The 15,168-nt window shown below is 40.3% G+C and overlaps 1 protein-coding gene across 2 annotated transcripts; it reads left to right on the top strand.

Moving 5' to 3' along the window:
- Positions 1-1,773: 1,773 nt before the first annotated feature.
- Htatsf1 (HIV-1 Tat specific factor 1) lies at positions 1,774-14,185 on the top strand. 2 transcript variants are annotated; one of them, XM_038317364.1, is made up of 10 exons: positions 1,774-1,979; positions 2,172-2,410; positions 3,939-4,119; positions 4,464-4,511; positions 4,921-5,075; positions 7,279-7,442; positions 8,818-8,917; positions 11,144-11,233; positions 12,041-12,178; positions 12,691-14,185. In XM_038317364.1, the coding sequence occupies exons 2-10, from the start codon at positions 2,225-2,227 to the stop codon at positions 13,858-13,860; spliced, it is 2,232 nt and encodes a 743-aa protein (XP_038173292.1). In that variant the 5' UTR covers positions 1,774-1,979; positions 2,172-2,224; the 3' UTR covers positions 13,861-14,185. The 2 variants fall into 2 exon arrangements, with proteins under 2 accessions (XP_038173292.1, XP_038173293.1); XM_038317365.1 differs by lacking the exon at positions 1,774-1,979 and having other exon boundaries at positions 2,086-2,410.
- The last annotated feature ends 983 nt before the right edge of the window (positions 14,186-15,168 follow it).

Raw genomic sequence — 15,168 nt, forward strand, 5'->3', positions numbered from 1 at the left:
GCATGCCTTTATTCCCAGCACTCGAGAGGCAGAGGCAGGCGGATCTCTGTGAGTTCAAGGCCAGCCTGGTCTATGTAGAGCTTGTTCCAGGGCAGGTTCCAAAGCTACAGAGAAAACCCTGTCTCAAAAATAAAATAAATAAAAATAATATAGATGTTTACACATATGTTATGCTCAAATCTGTGGGGTCTCCACAAAAGCCAACAAAGGAGACCGAGTACTATATGTAAAAACAAAGAGCCTTTATTTTAATCAAGTTTGCAAACTCGGTCTCTCGGCATGCCCAGCGTATTGGTATATCCGGAGAGCCCCGAGCTCAGTTAGAATAGGGTTTTTAAAGTAGTAGAGGTGCGGGTGAGGGGCTCTGAGGTTTAGGTTCCCTAACTGGCTGACATTTGTCTAGGGGTGTCCTGTTGAGGTGCGCTGGCAGGTGTCTCTATCTACAGCTCTCGGAATGCCAGGCATTTTCTTTGAATGGTCTGCTTTTGGGTGGGGGTCGGGCAATCTTCGGCCTGGCCTGTGGTTCCTCCTGCAGCCAGGCGTTGTCTCTGGATAAACTATTGAGACTTCAGACTCCACTTCAATTCACTGATGGCCAGAGTCCCAGGTGGTAATGGCTGGAAGTAAAGAACTTCCTTTGGGTGACTTGCCCAGACTTAGCTTATCATGGCTGGCCCCCACAATACAGAATTAATTGCTACCTCTAATGACTTAAAATTGTACACGCATAGTTAACAGCAACAAATGTTGTTGATATATGTAATCCACATGCAAAAAAGAGTTCTTTAGGATTTTCTAGTTTTTTAGTATAAAAGGATGCTTTAAAACAAAATAATCGCTGTTCAGTATCTGGTACTTCTATTATTGTTCGCCAAATCATAATTGAGTCTCTCCCTTGATCTGTGCCTGTCTTCCTGACTGCCTGTCCCAGAACCTCCCTCAGTACCTGGCAATTAATAGTTCAGTAAATACCTGCCCCCCCCCCCCTTTTAAAGTGAGGAATCCCTCACTTTTGCAATGCATAAAATATTTTGGGGGAAAAGTTCTGTTTAGAGCAGTTAGTGGGCTGTCTTTCTAACACGCGAAGAAACGGAGCCACATGGTCCAGGTGGTATTTATCTGTACATGGGAATGTTAACAGTCAAGCTTCAAGTGCCAGCCAGGCTTGGGCATCTCTGATCCCTTGCAGTATGTTGTAGGCAAATGCTACCCTCACCAACTGCAACCTGAAGGTGGTACCAGATGCATAAAAAGGGGGTGAGATTAGGAAGTGATGGAACCTTCCGCCCCTCGTTCGTTCACTCATTCACTCACTCCTCACCAGACCCCCAAACAGCAAGTTACGTGTCTGGGTTACTATGATAAACAAAAGCCATGTGGACCCAAGAACAAGAATTTAAAAATAAATGAATACTTGGTTCATTCGTAGGGGCGGAGATCTGCGTGAGCAAAGCGCATGGCTTTCGCGAAGCCGGAGAAAATTGTCCCACAGTCCCACCCACCTCCCCAAGATGGCGGCTGCCGCAAAGCCCAATCAGCGCCAGCTCTGCTGGAAGAGTCCCGCGTCTTTTTTCAGGCTATCGCGTCGTCCGAACAGCAGAGGACCCCACCGAGTCCAGGGTTCCTGAGATGTCACGGATTTCTGTAGGATGCGTCGTCGCGGCTCCTTGGGGCGTTCCCGAAAGGACAAGGGGCGGCCGCGCACCTTCGGAGCCCCGCCCCTGGCTCTCGCAGGCGTCGCGGTCGTTTGACGCCAGAGGGGGCGGGGGCGTGCCGGCGCGACCCGCTACGTCGCTGCGCGCGGATAATGGCGACTGCATCAGCCTGAGCGGGGGGACTTCGTGCTCCAGTAATTTCCTGTTGTGGCGGGAGGAAGCTGGAGTGCCTCCGGAGCCCGCGGCTGCAGTGACAGCGCGCCTGCGCGCTTCCGCCTCACCCTGGCCCGTGCGGTGGCGTCAAGGCCCCGCCGAGCCCGCCAGGTGGGTGGCCGCGCCTGCGCTTGCAGCCTCAAGGCGCTTGCGCGCGCGCGTGGGGGGCGGGCGGGAGGGCGGAGCCTGGGCGGTGCGACTCTGGCTTCCCGGGGATTGCTGGGGCGCTGCGGGGAGGCGGGCCAGGGGGCTGCACCGCACGTTCTGAGCACTGCCGACCTCCCATTCTCTGCTCCTCTCCAGAGTCGTCTTGGCCTCTTCACTTCTCTGAGCAGTGCTGGGACCAGGTCAGAAACATGAGTGGCAACAACTTAAGCGGGAACGACGAGTTTGATGAGCAGTTGCGACTGCAAGAATTGTACGGAGACCCCAAGGACGGTGACACCCAGAATGACCCGTCTGGAGAAACCGATTCTTTGGGACAGCCGCCCGATGACACTCCCTACGAGTGGGACCTTGATAAGAAGGCTTGGTTTCCTAAGGTACGAAAGAGTCGCTTGAGTGCCACTCTGGAGCGGGGCAGTGGGGTTCCCTGGACACCCTTGCGGGACACCTCTCTTAGTTTGCTCTGCTGAACTACTAGGTCCTTGAACTGGTTGTTGATGGCTCTTCGATTTGTCGAGTCTATTGCAGTACCGAAGTATAAAGGAAAGTAAATCTTAGGGTGGTGCCTTAAATAGTTTTTTTTTATGCCTTATTAATTTTTTTGTGAAGGTCACAGTTGGTTATTCTATTGATGACTGCTTTTTATTGCAACGAGGAAAAACACCAAGGAAAACACCTTAGTAACAGTTTTATCCTGTATCGCCAAACTTCTGTGAGGTGTTTAGTGAACGTGCTGTGGACAGAATGGAGCTTGTTGGGTGGGGGTGGGGGGAAGCAGCCTTTTACCTCACTCCATTGAATAAACTTTTCTCGCATCTTGCTTTATTTTTCTACGGAATTTTGTTCCAGCGCATCTAGTAACCACAGGAATATAACCAGGACAGCACGGAAAACGGTTGGGAGAGGTCTCAACGTTTCTTTTGAGTACTTGGGAATTGCTGATGAAAGAGCTGGTGCTACGCCTGGCGTGGAAGTTGTGTGCTGAAAGTTCCCTGCTAGTCTTAGCCCATCAGTATTAAAAATGACGCGAGAGCCAACTACACAGAACTCCATTGCGTAGACAGATTGTTAGTTTAAAAGTTATTTCTGCTCTTCGTTCTGATTTTCTACGTGTGCATTATCTCAAGCTCCCCAAACTGTTCAAATTTACTATCCTGCTTCTGAACTCACAGTGCCAACTTGAATGTAGATGTGGTTTCTTCTACCGTCTAAGTGCTTTTAGTAGTCCAGCAAGCAATCACTTGGTAACTATCTCTTGTAGTTGAAAACCATAGTTCCTCAAACTTTGGGTTTGAAGTGATAGACATAACTCATCAATAACTTCATTCGGCCTTTCTGCAATAGTGCTTTCCCCTGCAAAGCCAGGACAATGGGTGTGTATTGGGCTTGTCTTTCATTTTGTTCCGCCACTAAGCACTAATATGAATTAGTGCTCAACCTAAAATGGGCATTTTGTGTTGTAGCACAGTTGCCAGCTTCTTTCATAAACTTAAAAATCTTAATGTTCATATGTGTTTTTGTGCATCTGTGAACCCAAAAGTGGATTCTACGATTAGATTTCTGGTTGACTTTTGGTTTTCCTCTGTCTCACTATTTGGTACTTCTTTTGTTTTATGTATTGGCCACTTTAGTCAACTATACTGTAGAGAAGTAATAATTTATAAAAACAAGTAGAAAAGGTACTGGCGTCACTTAAAATTATCATACTTTTTTGTGTTGGCAATCTGAGTATTTTCGTCTGTCTTTTATCATATTACACAGTTTTGATATACGGGACTTCTCACATTATATTTTATTACAGCTACCCTGGCATAAACAGTGGTGTAAGTCTTAGATTATTGAATGTACAGCCATATAACAAGTGAAGTAACCATGTTTTCATGTGTGCTGACTTAACCCATTTAGATCACCGAAGATTTCATTGCTACGTATCAGGCTAATTACGGCTTTTCTAGTGACGGCGCATCTAGTTCTACCGCAAATGTCCAGGACACCAACATGAAGACTGCAGAAGAACCTCCACAAAGAGAAATCCCGGAAGCCACTGACTCCAAAAAGAGGGGAGAAAAGAGAAAGGCCGATTCAGGCAAGTGGTTCTGTTTTGCAGAACCCACGTTTAAAAATGAAATAGGAAAATGTGTGAATAGTACATTTTACATTTTGGAGGATTACATTAGCATTGAAGGAATGGTAATGTGAGTTTTCACTTTAAAATAGGCTTAAAGTCATTAAGATTTGAGATAGTCTTATTTTCAGAGACTAATTCTCAGTCAAAAAGTTTATATATTTTGAAAGTGGGAAGTGATTTGAATTAATCTTAGTCTTCTTAAATATAAGAGACCCTTCTAAAAGTTTTAAGAAACTGCCAAGATTTTATGATGTGATTCTTGTTTCTTACAAGTATTTTATTTATTTCATTTTGATTTTTAGGATGGTTCCATGTTGAAGAAGACAGAAATACAAATGTATATGTGTCAGGTATTTATCCCTTTTTAATGCAGCTTTAAGGCTGGAAACACTTAGTGTTGAGACTTTGTGCTAAGTGATTTCTAATTTTTAGAGTTGTTCAGCTGTTGATGTTAACTAGGAATTTACTTAGTACAGAACAAAGAGAAATTATGTAATTTTCCATGCTCTTCTGTATGCCTGCCTTAGATGATTTACATCAATTTATCTGTTCAGATGTAGTGAAGCTTAGCATAACATAACTGTGATGCATTTTAATATATAAAATATGAATGATATTCAGATTTACAGATAGTAACTTTTTGCACCCATTTACACAAATCAGCTTTACTCTTACCTACGTTGTAGGTTTCTTGTTGGTAAAATGCTAAATAACTTTTATCTTCATTACATGCTTGAAAATTATTCTCTGAAATTGCAGGTCTGCCTCCAGACATCACAGTGGATGAATTCATACAGCTTATGTCCAAATTTGGCATTATTATGAGAGATCCTCAGACAGAAGAATTTAAGGTCAAGCTTTACAAAGATAATCAAGGAAATCTTAAAGGAGATGGGCTTTGCTGCTATCTAAAGGTTGGTATGTGGTCAAATACATCTCTTGTCTCCCCAATTTTAACTCAGGAGCCAGGGCTGGAATCATTTATAGATGCTAACCTAACCCAAGAACCGTCTAAAACAGAATAGAAAGAAAACTGAAATTTCAGACTGTGAGTGTATTATAGGTGATGGTCATACCGTATCAAATTTTTAATATATATAAATTACTGCTTCTATACAGTATATTTGACTAAGGGTGCAAGTACATAACACAAAGGAGTATTAAGTAAGACAGAGTAAAATCCAAAAGTCAGTAACACTAGAGTTATTTGCTTGTTTTAAGAAACTGTTTGCTGCAGGGTCAAAATGTTATGTCAATATGTGATCGGGGGGCTTTTCTGAACTCCAAAAAAGTTTCACTGTAAAGATCTCATTATTGATTTATGTAATCAGCTGTTTAAAAATCTGAGAAGGAAAACATGCCAATGACATTATTTGCACATTAGAATGAATTGGAATGGGGTTTAGCAAAGTCTAGCCTGCCACCTATTTTTGCAAATAAAATTTTGTCAGAACACAAGCATGCTTACCAACGCCTTTATGTGTGGCTGCTTTTGTGTTTCTCAGTAACATCAACCTCTGACCCTCCAAACTTAAACTATTTACTTACCGGCTCTTTACAGAGAGAATTTCCTAACTTCAAGTTAGACTGGAAAGAAGATAGTGAATTTTACTTACAGATTTCAACACCACAGAAGAGAACTCAAATGGAAATTTTCAGAATTTCTGTGCTCTTGTTACTGTAAATTGTACAGGGGTTGCTTATTGTGAAAGAAAATTATCATTACTGGAATACTGGTCACCTTAGGAGCGTGCATTCTTCATTGTTGCTTGGCATAAAACAAATGGCCCCAATTATGACATAGGAATTTTTCATAGAACATGAAAATAACTACAGATTAAAGTAAAAAAGATAATGTAATAATACAAATATCCTAGGTGTGTAGTTAGGGGACAGTATACAATGGGGTCAGAAGACAGTAGACTTGAGCCGGAAAGGTTTGGGATTATCAGCTTTTAATCTGTTTTTTTTAAGCAAGATGGGTTAGTGGACACTAACACAACCATGACAGTTTTGTGTGTTGATATGTAATATTTGAGAATTTTACCAGCTCAAAGATGACTAAAAATCTATGAAGTAAAGTTTTCAAAGAGGTGGGTGTTGATCGAATGCTTATTAAAAAAATTACTTTCTTTCACTTAAGTGTGCATGTGTGTGTGCGTGTGTTCATGAATTTATATACACATGAGTGCTGTTGCCTGCAGAGGCCAGAAGAAGATGTTGTATCCCATGGAACTGGAATTATAGATCATTGTGAGCCACCCACTATGGCTCCTAGAAACTGAACTTGACTTCTCTGCAAAAAAGCAGCGAGGGCTCTTAACTGTTGAGCTATCTCTTCAGCTCCATGATAGGATTTTTAAAGAAATATATTGCTTAGTGAAACACTTTTATATAAAACTTAGGGCTAACAAAAGTAACATATTGTTAAGCCAGTAAATTGCACTTTAGAAAATAAAGTTAATTACTCCAGGATCCATATTTGATTTGAGCAGCTGAGGTCAGTGGTCCTTTTGTGCTTCCCTCGCACCTTTAAATCTTTGACTCTGTTTGAGTAGGACCTAGAATCCATAAATGCATTGAATATATTAGCCATTAAATAATTATCTTCTACTCAGTATGTTATTACAGACCTACATTTTAGTTTGATAAAACTGAGCATTAAGGTTTGGCTGTATTAGTTCCAGTTCCTTGAATCATCTACTGTTAAGTAAATGTTCCAGAGTTTCAAAACTGGAATATTCCACAGAAATTATTCAGATCCTCCCATTCTGCAGACAGGAAATTTGGTCTCCTGGAGACAAAAATAATCCAATAATATAAATTACTTAACATCTACTGTATGCCATACCCTAATATACTCTTTTATCTAATTTTGTCGGAAACTCTGTGATGAAGATATTATTTTAGCTTTTTACAGATGGAGAAGTTGGTGTTCAGAGAACTAGTCACATGCCTAAGTTAACACAGGTGTTTGAAGTATAGCTGTGTTTTGAACACAAACTTTCCTGATTTATAGGTTAGGATTCTTTATCCCCAAACAAATTGTTTATCTCAAGATCTCAAGTTTTATTTTAGTGCTCAACTTTACTGACTATTTTATTTGCCATTATAAAGAAAGAATCTGTGGAACTTGCATTAAAACTTTTGGATGAAGATGAAATTAGAGGCTACAAATTGCATGTCGAGGTGGCAAAGTTCCAGCTGAAGGGCGAATATGATGCCTCAAAAAAGAAGAAGAAGTGTAAAGATTATAAGAAGAAACTGTCTCTGCAACAGAAGTTTGTATTATTTTCTTCTTTTCTGAAAAGTTTCATATACATATTTTAAAGCATATTTTTGGTATTAGCTACTTAGTTTTGTTACATCAAACACGTCTACAGATTATTCTAAAAGAATTTCATTAGATCAGGGATCGCCAAGCAATCTCTCCCCTGGACTGATTTGGTAGTGGTGAGGAGGGTTTACTTTTTCTAGGATGATTTCTTTTAACTGGGTTCTAGGCTTCTTTATTTAAAAACAAAGTGATGAGTGATGGACTCAGGATCAGTGTCATCATTGAACTTCATCTTCCCTCCATCACCTCTTTCCACACTTCCTGTCCCTCATCCTTGCAGCTTCCAGTCCCTCCTCAGTAAATGAAGAACTTAATTTTGGAGGTGATCATTTATGATGTAAAAGGGAACTTAATTGAGCTTAGTATTGAACATGGAATGAGGAATTGAAGCTTATATTCCAGAACCATGACTTCTCTTTCAGAGTGGATTGAAATAAATTGCCAGGAGCTATATTTGTTTATACAAATTTGTTAGTAAAGGTTGGGAGTGATGAAGGGTTTCTCACTGCATTTACTGTATAGTTGTGTAGATATGTGTATGTGTATAAAGTGTCACATTCCATTCCTAGTAATTTGATTTTAAGCATATTTTGATATATGCTAATTTTAGGAAATTAGTCAAAATGATAAATACTATCACCAGTGCATTATACTGAAATTCTAGCATTATGCTTAAACTCATGATAAAATGATCATCAAATTTTCTGTGTGTGGTTCCATGTGTTTTACAGGTTTAGTTAAACATGTCAGATTTTACAAACAGTATCAGGAAAATATAAGATTATAGCAAAGAGCCAGTAATAATATACTATTCAGTGCAATATATAGTATACTAATTATTATACAGTAGTCTTTTCAGTGTGTTCTTTGCTGTTATAAATTACATACAAATTTAAAATGGTTTTTGGTTCCAAAGTACAATCAGCCATTCATATACATGGTTCTTTATCTGTGAACTTATTGTATCAAACACATACCAATTTTTTCTTATCATCAGTGTCTATACAGTATAGCATGACAGCTCCTTACATAGCATTTACATTGTGAAAGGTATTAAATATAGTACTTGAGAGATAATTTAAAGTAAATGGGAAAGCCAGGTATAGGATGTAAGTCAGTACCGTGGTGTCCTGTAGTAGTGTTCTGTATGGCCAAGTATTTGGTGTCCAGCTGATGACTTCAGAAAGTTCTGTGGAACTGTGTTAGAATCAGAAAATGACTATCATTAAGCTTGCACTAAAGGATTATATTCATCCTTTTTTTTCTCTTACAAATCTGGACCCAGGTTTTAGTTCACTGTTACTTTTTTGTTACATTAGGCAGTTGGATTGGAGACCTGAGAGGAGAGCTGGACCATCCCGGATGCGACATGAGCGAGTTGTCATCATCAAAAATATGTTTCACCCCACAGATTTTGAGGTAGGAAATGGTTTTTTAACATCTAAAAATTCTGGTATGTTTTTTACAGGAGGGTCCAAAGCCTACCATGCTCCATCTTTGTCAAGGCATATTCCTGTAGTCATGGGTTGGATAGGAAAATAAAACAAAGAACCTGGATTTGGAACTCCCTGTGTTTATCCCAGTGTTCTTTTGATTATATCCTGGATAAGACAGTTAATATTCATACTGTGGCCAAAATCACAGCTGCTTGCTATCTGAACTCAAAGATTGATGGGAACAGCTTGGATTTGTAGTACAGTTCAGTAAGCATCAGCTGATTTTGATGGAGAATACCAGTTGTATCTGAAAACTTGGTGTTAATAGAAATTTGATCCTTAAAGAAATAAATCTGATATTTATAGTGGAGGTTGTTTTTTAGGACCACATTTTCACCAAGTTCTTTAATGAATATTAATATCCATGTAAAATCCCCAAACCAGCAAATAAAATAGCTAACACTGCCTTGTGCCTCTGGTGTCGACAACTATTGTTTTCTCTGGCTGGTTCTGGAATTAATGATAACATTTTGGACACAAAGGAAGAAAATGTTCTTAATGTAAAAATTCCGATTTGGAAACATTCTAGTTGCAGTCTGTGTTTAATCTTGTTCTTTTTGTTCACGTTGTCAGCAGTGTTAAAATGATTGTTTTAGTTTAGCCCCTTAGCAAGGGCCTTAAAATAGACGGTTCAGCCTTATCTCCATACCCAATGGTGCGAGCCTGTTGACAAGAATGATGGCAGTTGTCTTGCTTTTTTGTTCAGGGTTCTGAACCTGGACCTCAAATCACATCAATCTAGATCTGCACAATCTAAAAGCCACCACAAATTATTATTAAAAGTAGTTAAGATTCATCCTTTTAGTTTTGCTAGACATATGTAGTAACTACTATGTTCGGTAACACAAATACATGAAACAACTCTGTAATCACTGGAAGTGCTGGATGATCCTGGAATAGATGTTCTATAATTCCCTTAGTTTTTGTTTTGTAGACAGGCATTTACTAGCTCAGGTTGGCTTCAAACTTAAATTCTTCTGCCATTTCCCATGAGCTGGGATTCCAGGCATAGCCTAGTGTATTATATAACTCCTGATAGAAGGGTTAAAGAGGAATTTTAAGGATTGTTTAGTTTGACTGAAGACTGATTATGAACCTAAAGAACAGACACCAACAGTAAGCTCTTTAGAGGAAAAAAAACCCAACATTGTTGGATTTACCCCAAGGTATCAGAAGAAAACTTATATTTGGAAGGATGGTGTATTTTTATTCCAAATACTTGAGTAATGTTAGAAGTTATATACCTAAAAATACTCTCTGATATTAGGGTAAATAATGAAGGATAATTTTGTAATGTAACTTTAGATGGGTTCAGTGTTGAGTTTGAAACCTTAACTAAAAATATTCTGCCAGGAAAGGTTGAATATCAAGAAATGAAGACTCACAACTCCAACATGAAGGGAAATTTCTTTTTGTGCACATCAGCACAGTCCAATAGAAGTGTAGAATGTGAGAAGCTACATGTAAGCCTATTATTTCAATAGCCTTGGTAAAACAAGATGTAGCTAGGGAAATTAATTATAAGGACTTGTCCAGGAACCATACATGGCTATTGTTCACCATCTTAGTGTAAAGTTTAGATCAGAAAGTTCCATGTGTAGCTTACTAGGTGAAAGAGACTTGGAGAAGGGAAGAATTAGGCTATTGTCGAGCAGAGGTGAGGTGTTCCTTCCTGCCCCTTTTCATGCCCTAAAGGTTAGAGTTGTGTTCATCTTTATTGGGAGTCTTGAATCCTTCCAGAGTTCTGGGAGGAGAGTCCTGAACTAGAGACCACCGGTACCAGCAGTGCTTCAGTGCTTGTTTGTTTTTAGCACATATGTGGAAAAGCAACAAGAATATTTTACTGTGTGCTTTAAGAAATACACATATGTACAAGTCTCTACTTTTCTTTTGCTACTATCCTCCTCTTTGCCGTGCTTGTCCATTTCCTCTCTCTCACTCTGAGTAGACTAAACTTTTAGCACTGAGTGAAATCATCTAACTTAATTTTGTTTTGAGTTTCTTCATTTATTACTGTGGTCTGAAGACAAATGCACCTAACATTAAGCAGAGCACTGTTTTGCATATATTAACTTGTCACAGTAATAAATTTGGTTCTTAAATTATAAAGAAGGAGGAAACTCCATTTTAATCCCCTTTGTTTTTGCAGGATGATCCATTGGTGCTGAATGAGATCAGAGAAGACCTTCGAGTAGAATGTTCCAAGTTTGGACAGATTAGGAAGCTCCTTCTGTTTGATGTAAGTTCATGGCTTATATCAGTCAGTCCTGACATCTTCCAGGCTGAGGAGGTGACTTGGATTGCCCTAGAGTTTAGATAAGTGTTTTTGTATCGCAGGCCTGCTGTCTGTCAGCAGTAGTTGAGTGAACATGGTTTACAAAGCAAGTCTTGGATTGTTTTGATTTGCTGAGCTTATTTCCCTTCTTTCTGACTCTTAAAGACTAACTAGAAGAAAATGTATGGAACATGAGTTTCCTTAAAGTTCTTGCCTTTCTCTGGATTACTCACCTGATCATAGTCGAGGAGAAAACCTCATGTTTAGTTTTCTCTGTACTTCAGAAACTGATAGAAAGTACTTATGTGAGGAAAGGTACCTTGTCTTGCAGTGGATTGCTGGTGTGCTGCAAGGGACTTTACAGTTCATGTTGCTTAATCCTCAGAATCCCTTTGAAGTAGGTAGCTACTAGCTGTACAGATGAGGAGGCCACATCTTTTCATGCGGCAGCCCTTGCTCAGTGCTCGTTCAGCTCCTAACAGGCAGGATTTAATCCCAGGGCACATCTGACCTTCGAGATGACACTCTTAACAATCTCAGGGTCTTACCTCTTGGGTAGTATTGTTAACAAACATTTGCAGACACTGCTGGTTCTTGCTAGACAAGATGAAGCTAAAGAAGCAGTTGACCACTGGCTGGAATAAAAGGGAAGAAAGATTTCAGAAGTTTTTTTACTTCAGAGTGTCAGGAGAATACTACTCTTTACATGTCTTATGAAATGTGGATCTGATTTTTAATCTTGTCATTCAGTCCTTCTTCTTGTCTTTTTAGAGGCACCCAGATGGTGTGGCCTCTGTGTCCTTCAGGGAACCAGAGGAGGCTGATTATTGTATTCAGACTCTTGATGGAAGGTGGTTTGGTGGCCGTCAAATCACTGCTCAAGCCTGGGATGGGACTACTGATTACCAGGTAAATCCTGCAGCTGTCAAGGGTGCAGGAACTGCTGCACTGTCAGCTGCAGATCTACTTTGGGCTTTGCTTAATCTGTTTTGTATAATACATCTTGTAAATAATGTTTTACATTGGCAGATAGAGAAAAACTTATCACTTCCCAGTTTGTCAGTCTGAAATTTTGAGGTTTACTCAGAATGATAAGAAAAGAACAGAATAAACTAAAGTATTCCTTATCTCCCTTATTACAGAGAGTGGTCAGAACTCCAATAGTAATGTTTTAGGAAATGAACCATTTCAGCAGTCCTTGGGTATTTGCATATATTTATATGACGTTTCTAAGGTTACCCGGATATAAGGTTGTGTAATCAAGGTATATAGTTTTGGAGACCAGAGTAAGGAAGTGTTTAGATTTAGAAGCGCTGCTTTACAGAACCACGGTACTTGTGTCAGTATTAGCAATGCCCAGAGAAGCTGTTGCTTCTTTTTGCCTAACACTCATCTTAACCTTAGTCCCTGTTTGTGTGCAGGTAGAGGAGACATCAAGAGAAAGAGAGGAAAGGTTGAGAGGCTGGGAGGCATTCCTCAATGCTCCTGAGGCCAACAGAGGCCTCCAGCGCATGGATTCCGTCTGTGCTTCAGAAATGGCAGGGCCTTCCAGAGGAAGGCATTTTTCAGAGCATCTGAGCATGCCTAACACAGGTGCTCAGGAAGCTACAACTGGAATGGCATTTGGAGAAACTATCGATGAAAATAAGTTTGAAAAGGCAGAAGATGGAGGAGAATTTGAAGGAAATGCTTCTGAAAAAGATGCTAAAGAAAGTGGCTCTGATGAAGATGACCCTGAGAGAGAGCGGGAAGAGGGCTGCGCCAAGAGAGAGAGTGAAGAAGCCCTCTCTGAGAGCGAGCTTGAAGAGAGTAATCCTAAAAAGGAGTCTCAAGGGCGTGGTCCTGAAAGAGAATCTAAGAAGAAAGGCAAAGATAATTATGAAAAGAATGGCCTTGCCGAAGGGTCTGAAGACAGCAGAGAGTCTGAAGGGGCAGACAGCCTCAAGAACGAGTCAGAAGAGGATGACTCAGCATCTGAGGAAGACTGCTTAGAGAAGCAGTCTGAAGATGGCTTTGATGAAGACTTAGAAGAAAATGGTGTTAAAAAAGCTTTCGACCAGGATGCCTCTGACAAGGAGTCCCTTGAAAACGTTGAGAAAGAATCAGAAGAAAATGATAGTGACAGATCAGAATTTGAAGAAGGCTCTGAGAGAGTGTTAGCCGAGGAAGGCTCTGAGAGAGAGTTTGATGAAGACTTGGATGAAAAGGAGGAGGAAGACGAAGAGCAAGCAGTCGTATATGAAAGGGTTTTTGAGGATGAGTCTGACGATGATGATTACTTAGGAGCAGACGAGGATTATGGGGATGCTGATGACAACGAGGAAGAAGATGACGCAGATGAGAAGCTCTTCGATGACTCCGATGAAAAGGACGAGGAAGAAGACACGGATGTAAAGAAAGATGAAGATACCAATGACAAGCTATTTGAAGATACTTCTAATGACAAGTTTTTTGATGACGAAGAAGGTTATAATGAGAAGTTGTTTGATGATTCTGATGAGAGAGGGACTGTGGGGAATGTGAAGGAAGACGGGTCTCCATACACAGACAGCAGCTTTGCCCTCAGTAGTGATGATGATGATGAGATCTAACCCTTTCCACTTGCTTTTTAGGGAGAGCCCTGTGTCTCTATTTGCCTGTGCTTCAGGGTCAGTAGTAGTGTTACATCAACATGTGCATAGGGGTAGGATGCCATCAGACTAACGTCTTGAAGGTTTCTGTTCTCACCTGTACCATTGCATTTAAATATGTTTATTGGCTCTTCAGGTAAAACTTCATAGTTCAATGCAGGTAAACTGGATACCTGTTTTCTGCTGGATTTGTTAAATGCATGCAAAAGAATATTTTTAAAGTATCCTAATTGGAGTTTGTGATATTCAGAAATAAAGATGAATTGATAATATGCAGAAGCTGAAATGTGGACTTGAGTTGATTTGTGTTTGGAATCAAATATTGCTTGATTCCTCCCACACCTCTTGCTTCCAGCTGTGTTACCACTTGGGTTAACCTTCCCCCTTCTACACTACAACTTGGTCCTAAAGACAAAAGAAATGATATTTTAGGCCCCTTCACCAATCCTTGGAAGTTACCTGCTTTCTTTTTTACCCTCTTTCTATTAAAAATAAGATGTGCATGTGGTCCATAGCTTCAGTGATTGAAAACAGACGGTGATCAGAGTTGGACTGTGCCAGTTTAGAAGATGACTGAAGTTATGAGCTCTCTCTCCAGAAAGATGGGACACAAGCACTACACAGCTTCTTAAATACAGTTTCGAAAGGTTCATGGATTCCACTGGAGCTTAAGAACTTTGTTTCCCCAGGAATATAATTTGTGCTTTGTTTTAGAATCATGGTTCTTAGTATTGTGCCACATCAGGTTGCTCTAATACAATTACGAATCATCCTTGATGGAGCTTTCCCAGTTCAGTATTGGGGAACTTGCTAATGATGTAGTGTTGAAAAGTTCTGTTGGGAGCATTGAACGGCATCAGTGCTCAAACGCCCACCCATTAGGGACTATCTCTAAAGGAAAGCAGTGCTTCGCCTTCAATACACATGGGTTGGAATGTGCAGTTCTACAACATAAATTAGGTCTGTAACTATGACAGGAGGGGTCCTGGTGGGAAGTGTGTGATTTTGACTATAGTGGTAGCACACACCAGTAATCACAGTACTTGGCAGGCAGAGGCCATCCTGGGCTCACGTTCAGGCCTCATAGTGAAACCCTGTCTCAGAAAGAAAAGCATAATTTGAAAATCCAGACTCTGCCATTAAACAGTGTATCTGATCAGTTGTTTGGGCGATTAAGACGGATTAACACCGCTTGGCAAAGACTCCTTACCATTTGCAGTTGAGAAATACAACAGTAATACTATGTTTTGGACTTGATTGTCAAAGCAT

The sequence above is a fragment of the Arvicola amphibius genome, chromosome X (assembly GCF_903992535.2).
Source record: "Arvicola amphibius chromosome X, mArvAmp1.2, whole genome shotgun sequence".
Classification (NCBI taxonomy): Eukaryota; Metazoa; Chordata; class Mammalia; order Rodentia; family Cricetidae; genus Arvicola; species Arvicola amphibius.

Excerpts from the sequence above, each read along its gene's own strand:
- Htatsf1 (XM_038317364.1), top strand. The coding sequence starts at position 2,225 with ATGAGTGGCAACAACTTAAGCGGGAACGACGAGTTTGATGAGCAGTTG. Across the intron at positions 2,411-3,938 it reads AGAAGGCTTGGTTTCCTAAG|ATCACCGAAGATTTCATTGC; the intron begins GTACGAAAGAGT and ends TAACCCATTTAG. Across the intron at positions 5,076-7,278 it reads GGCTTTGCTGCTATCTAAAG|AAAGAATCTGTGGAACTTGC; the intron begins GTTGGTATGTGG and ends GCCATTATAAAG.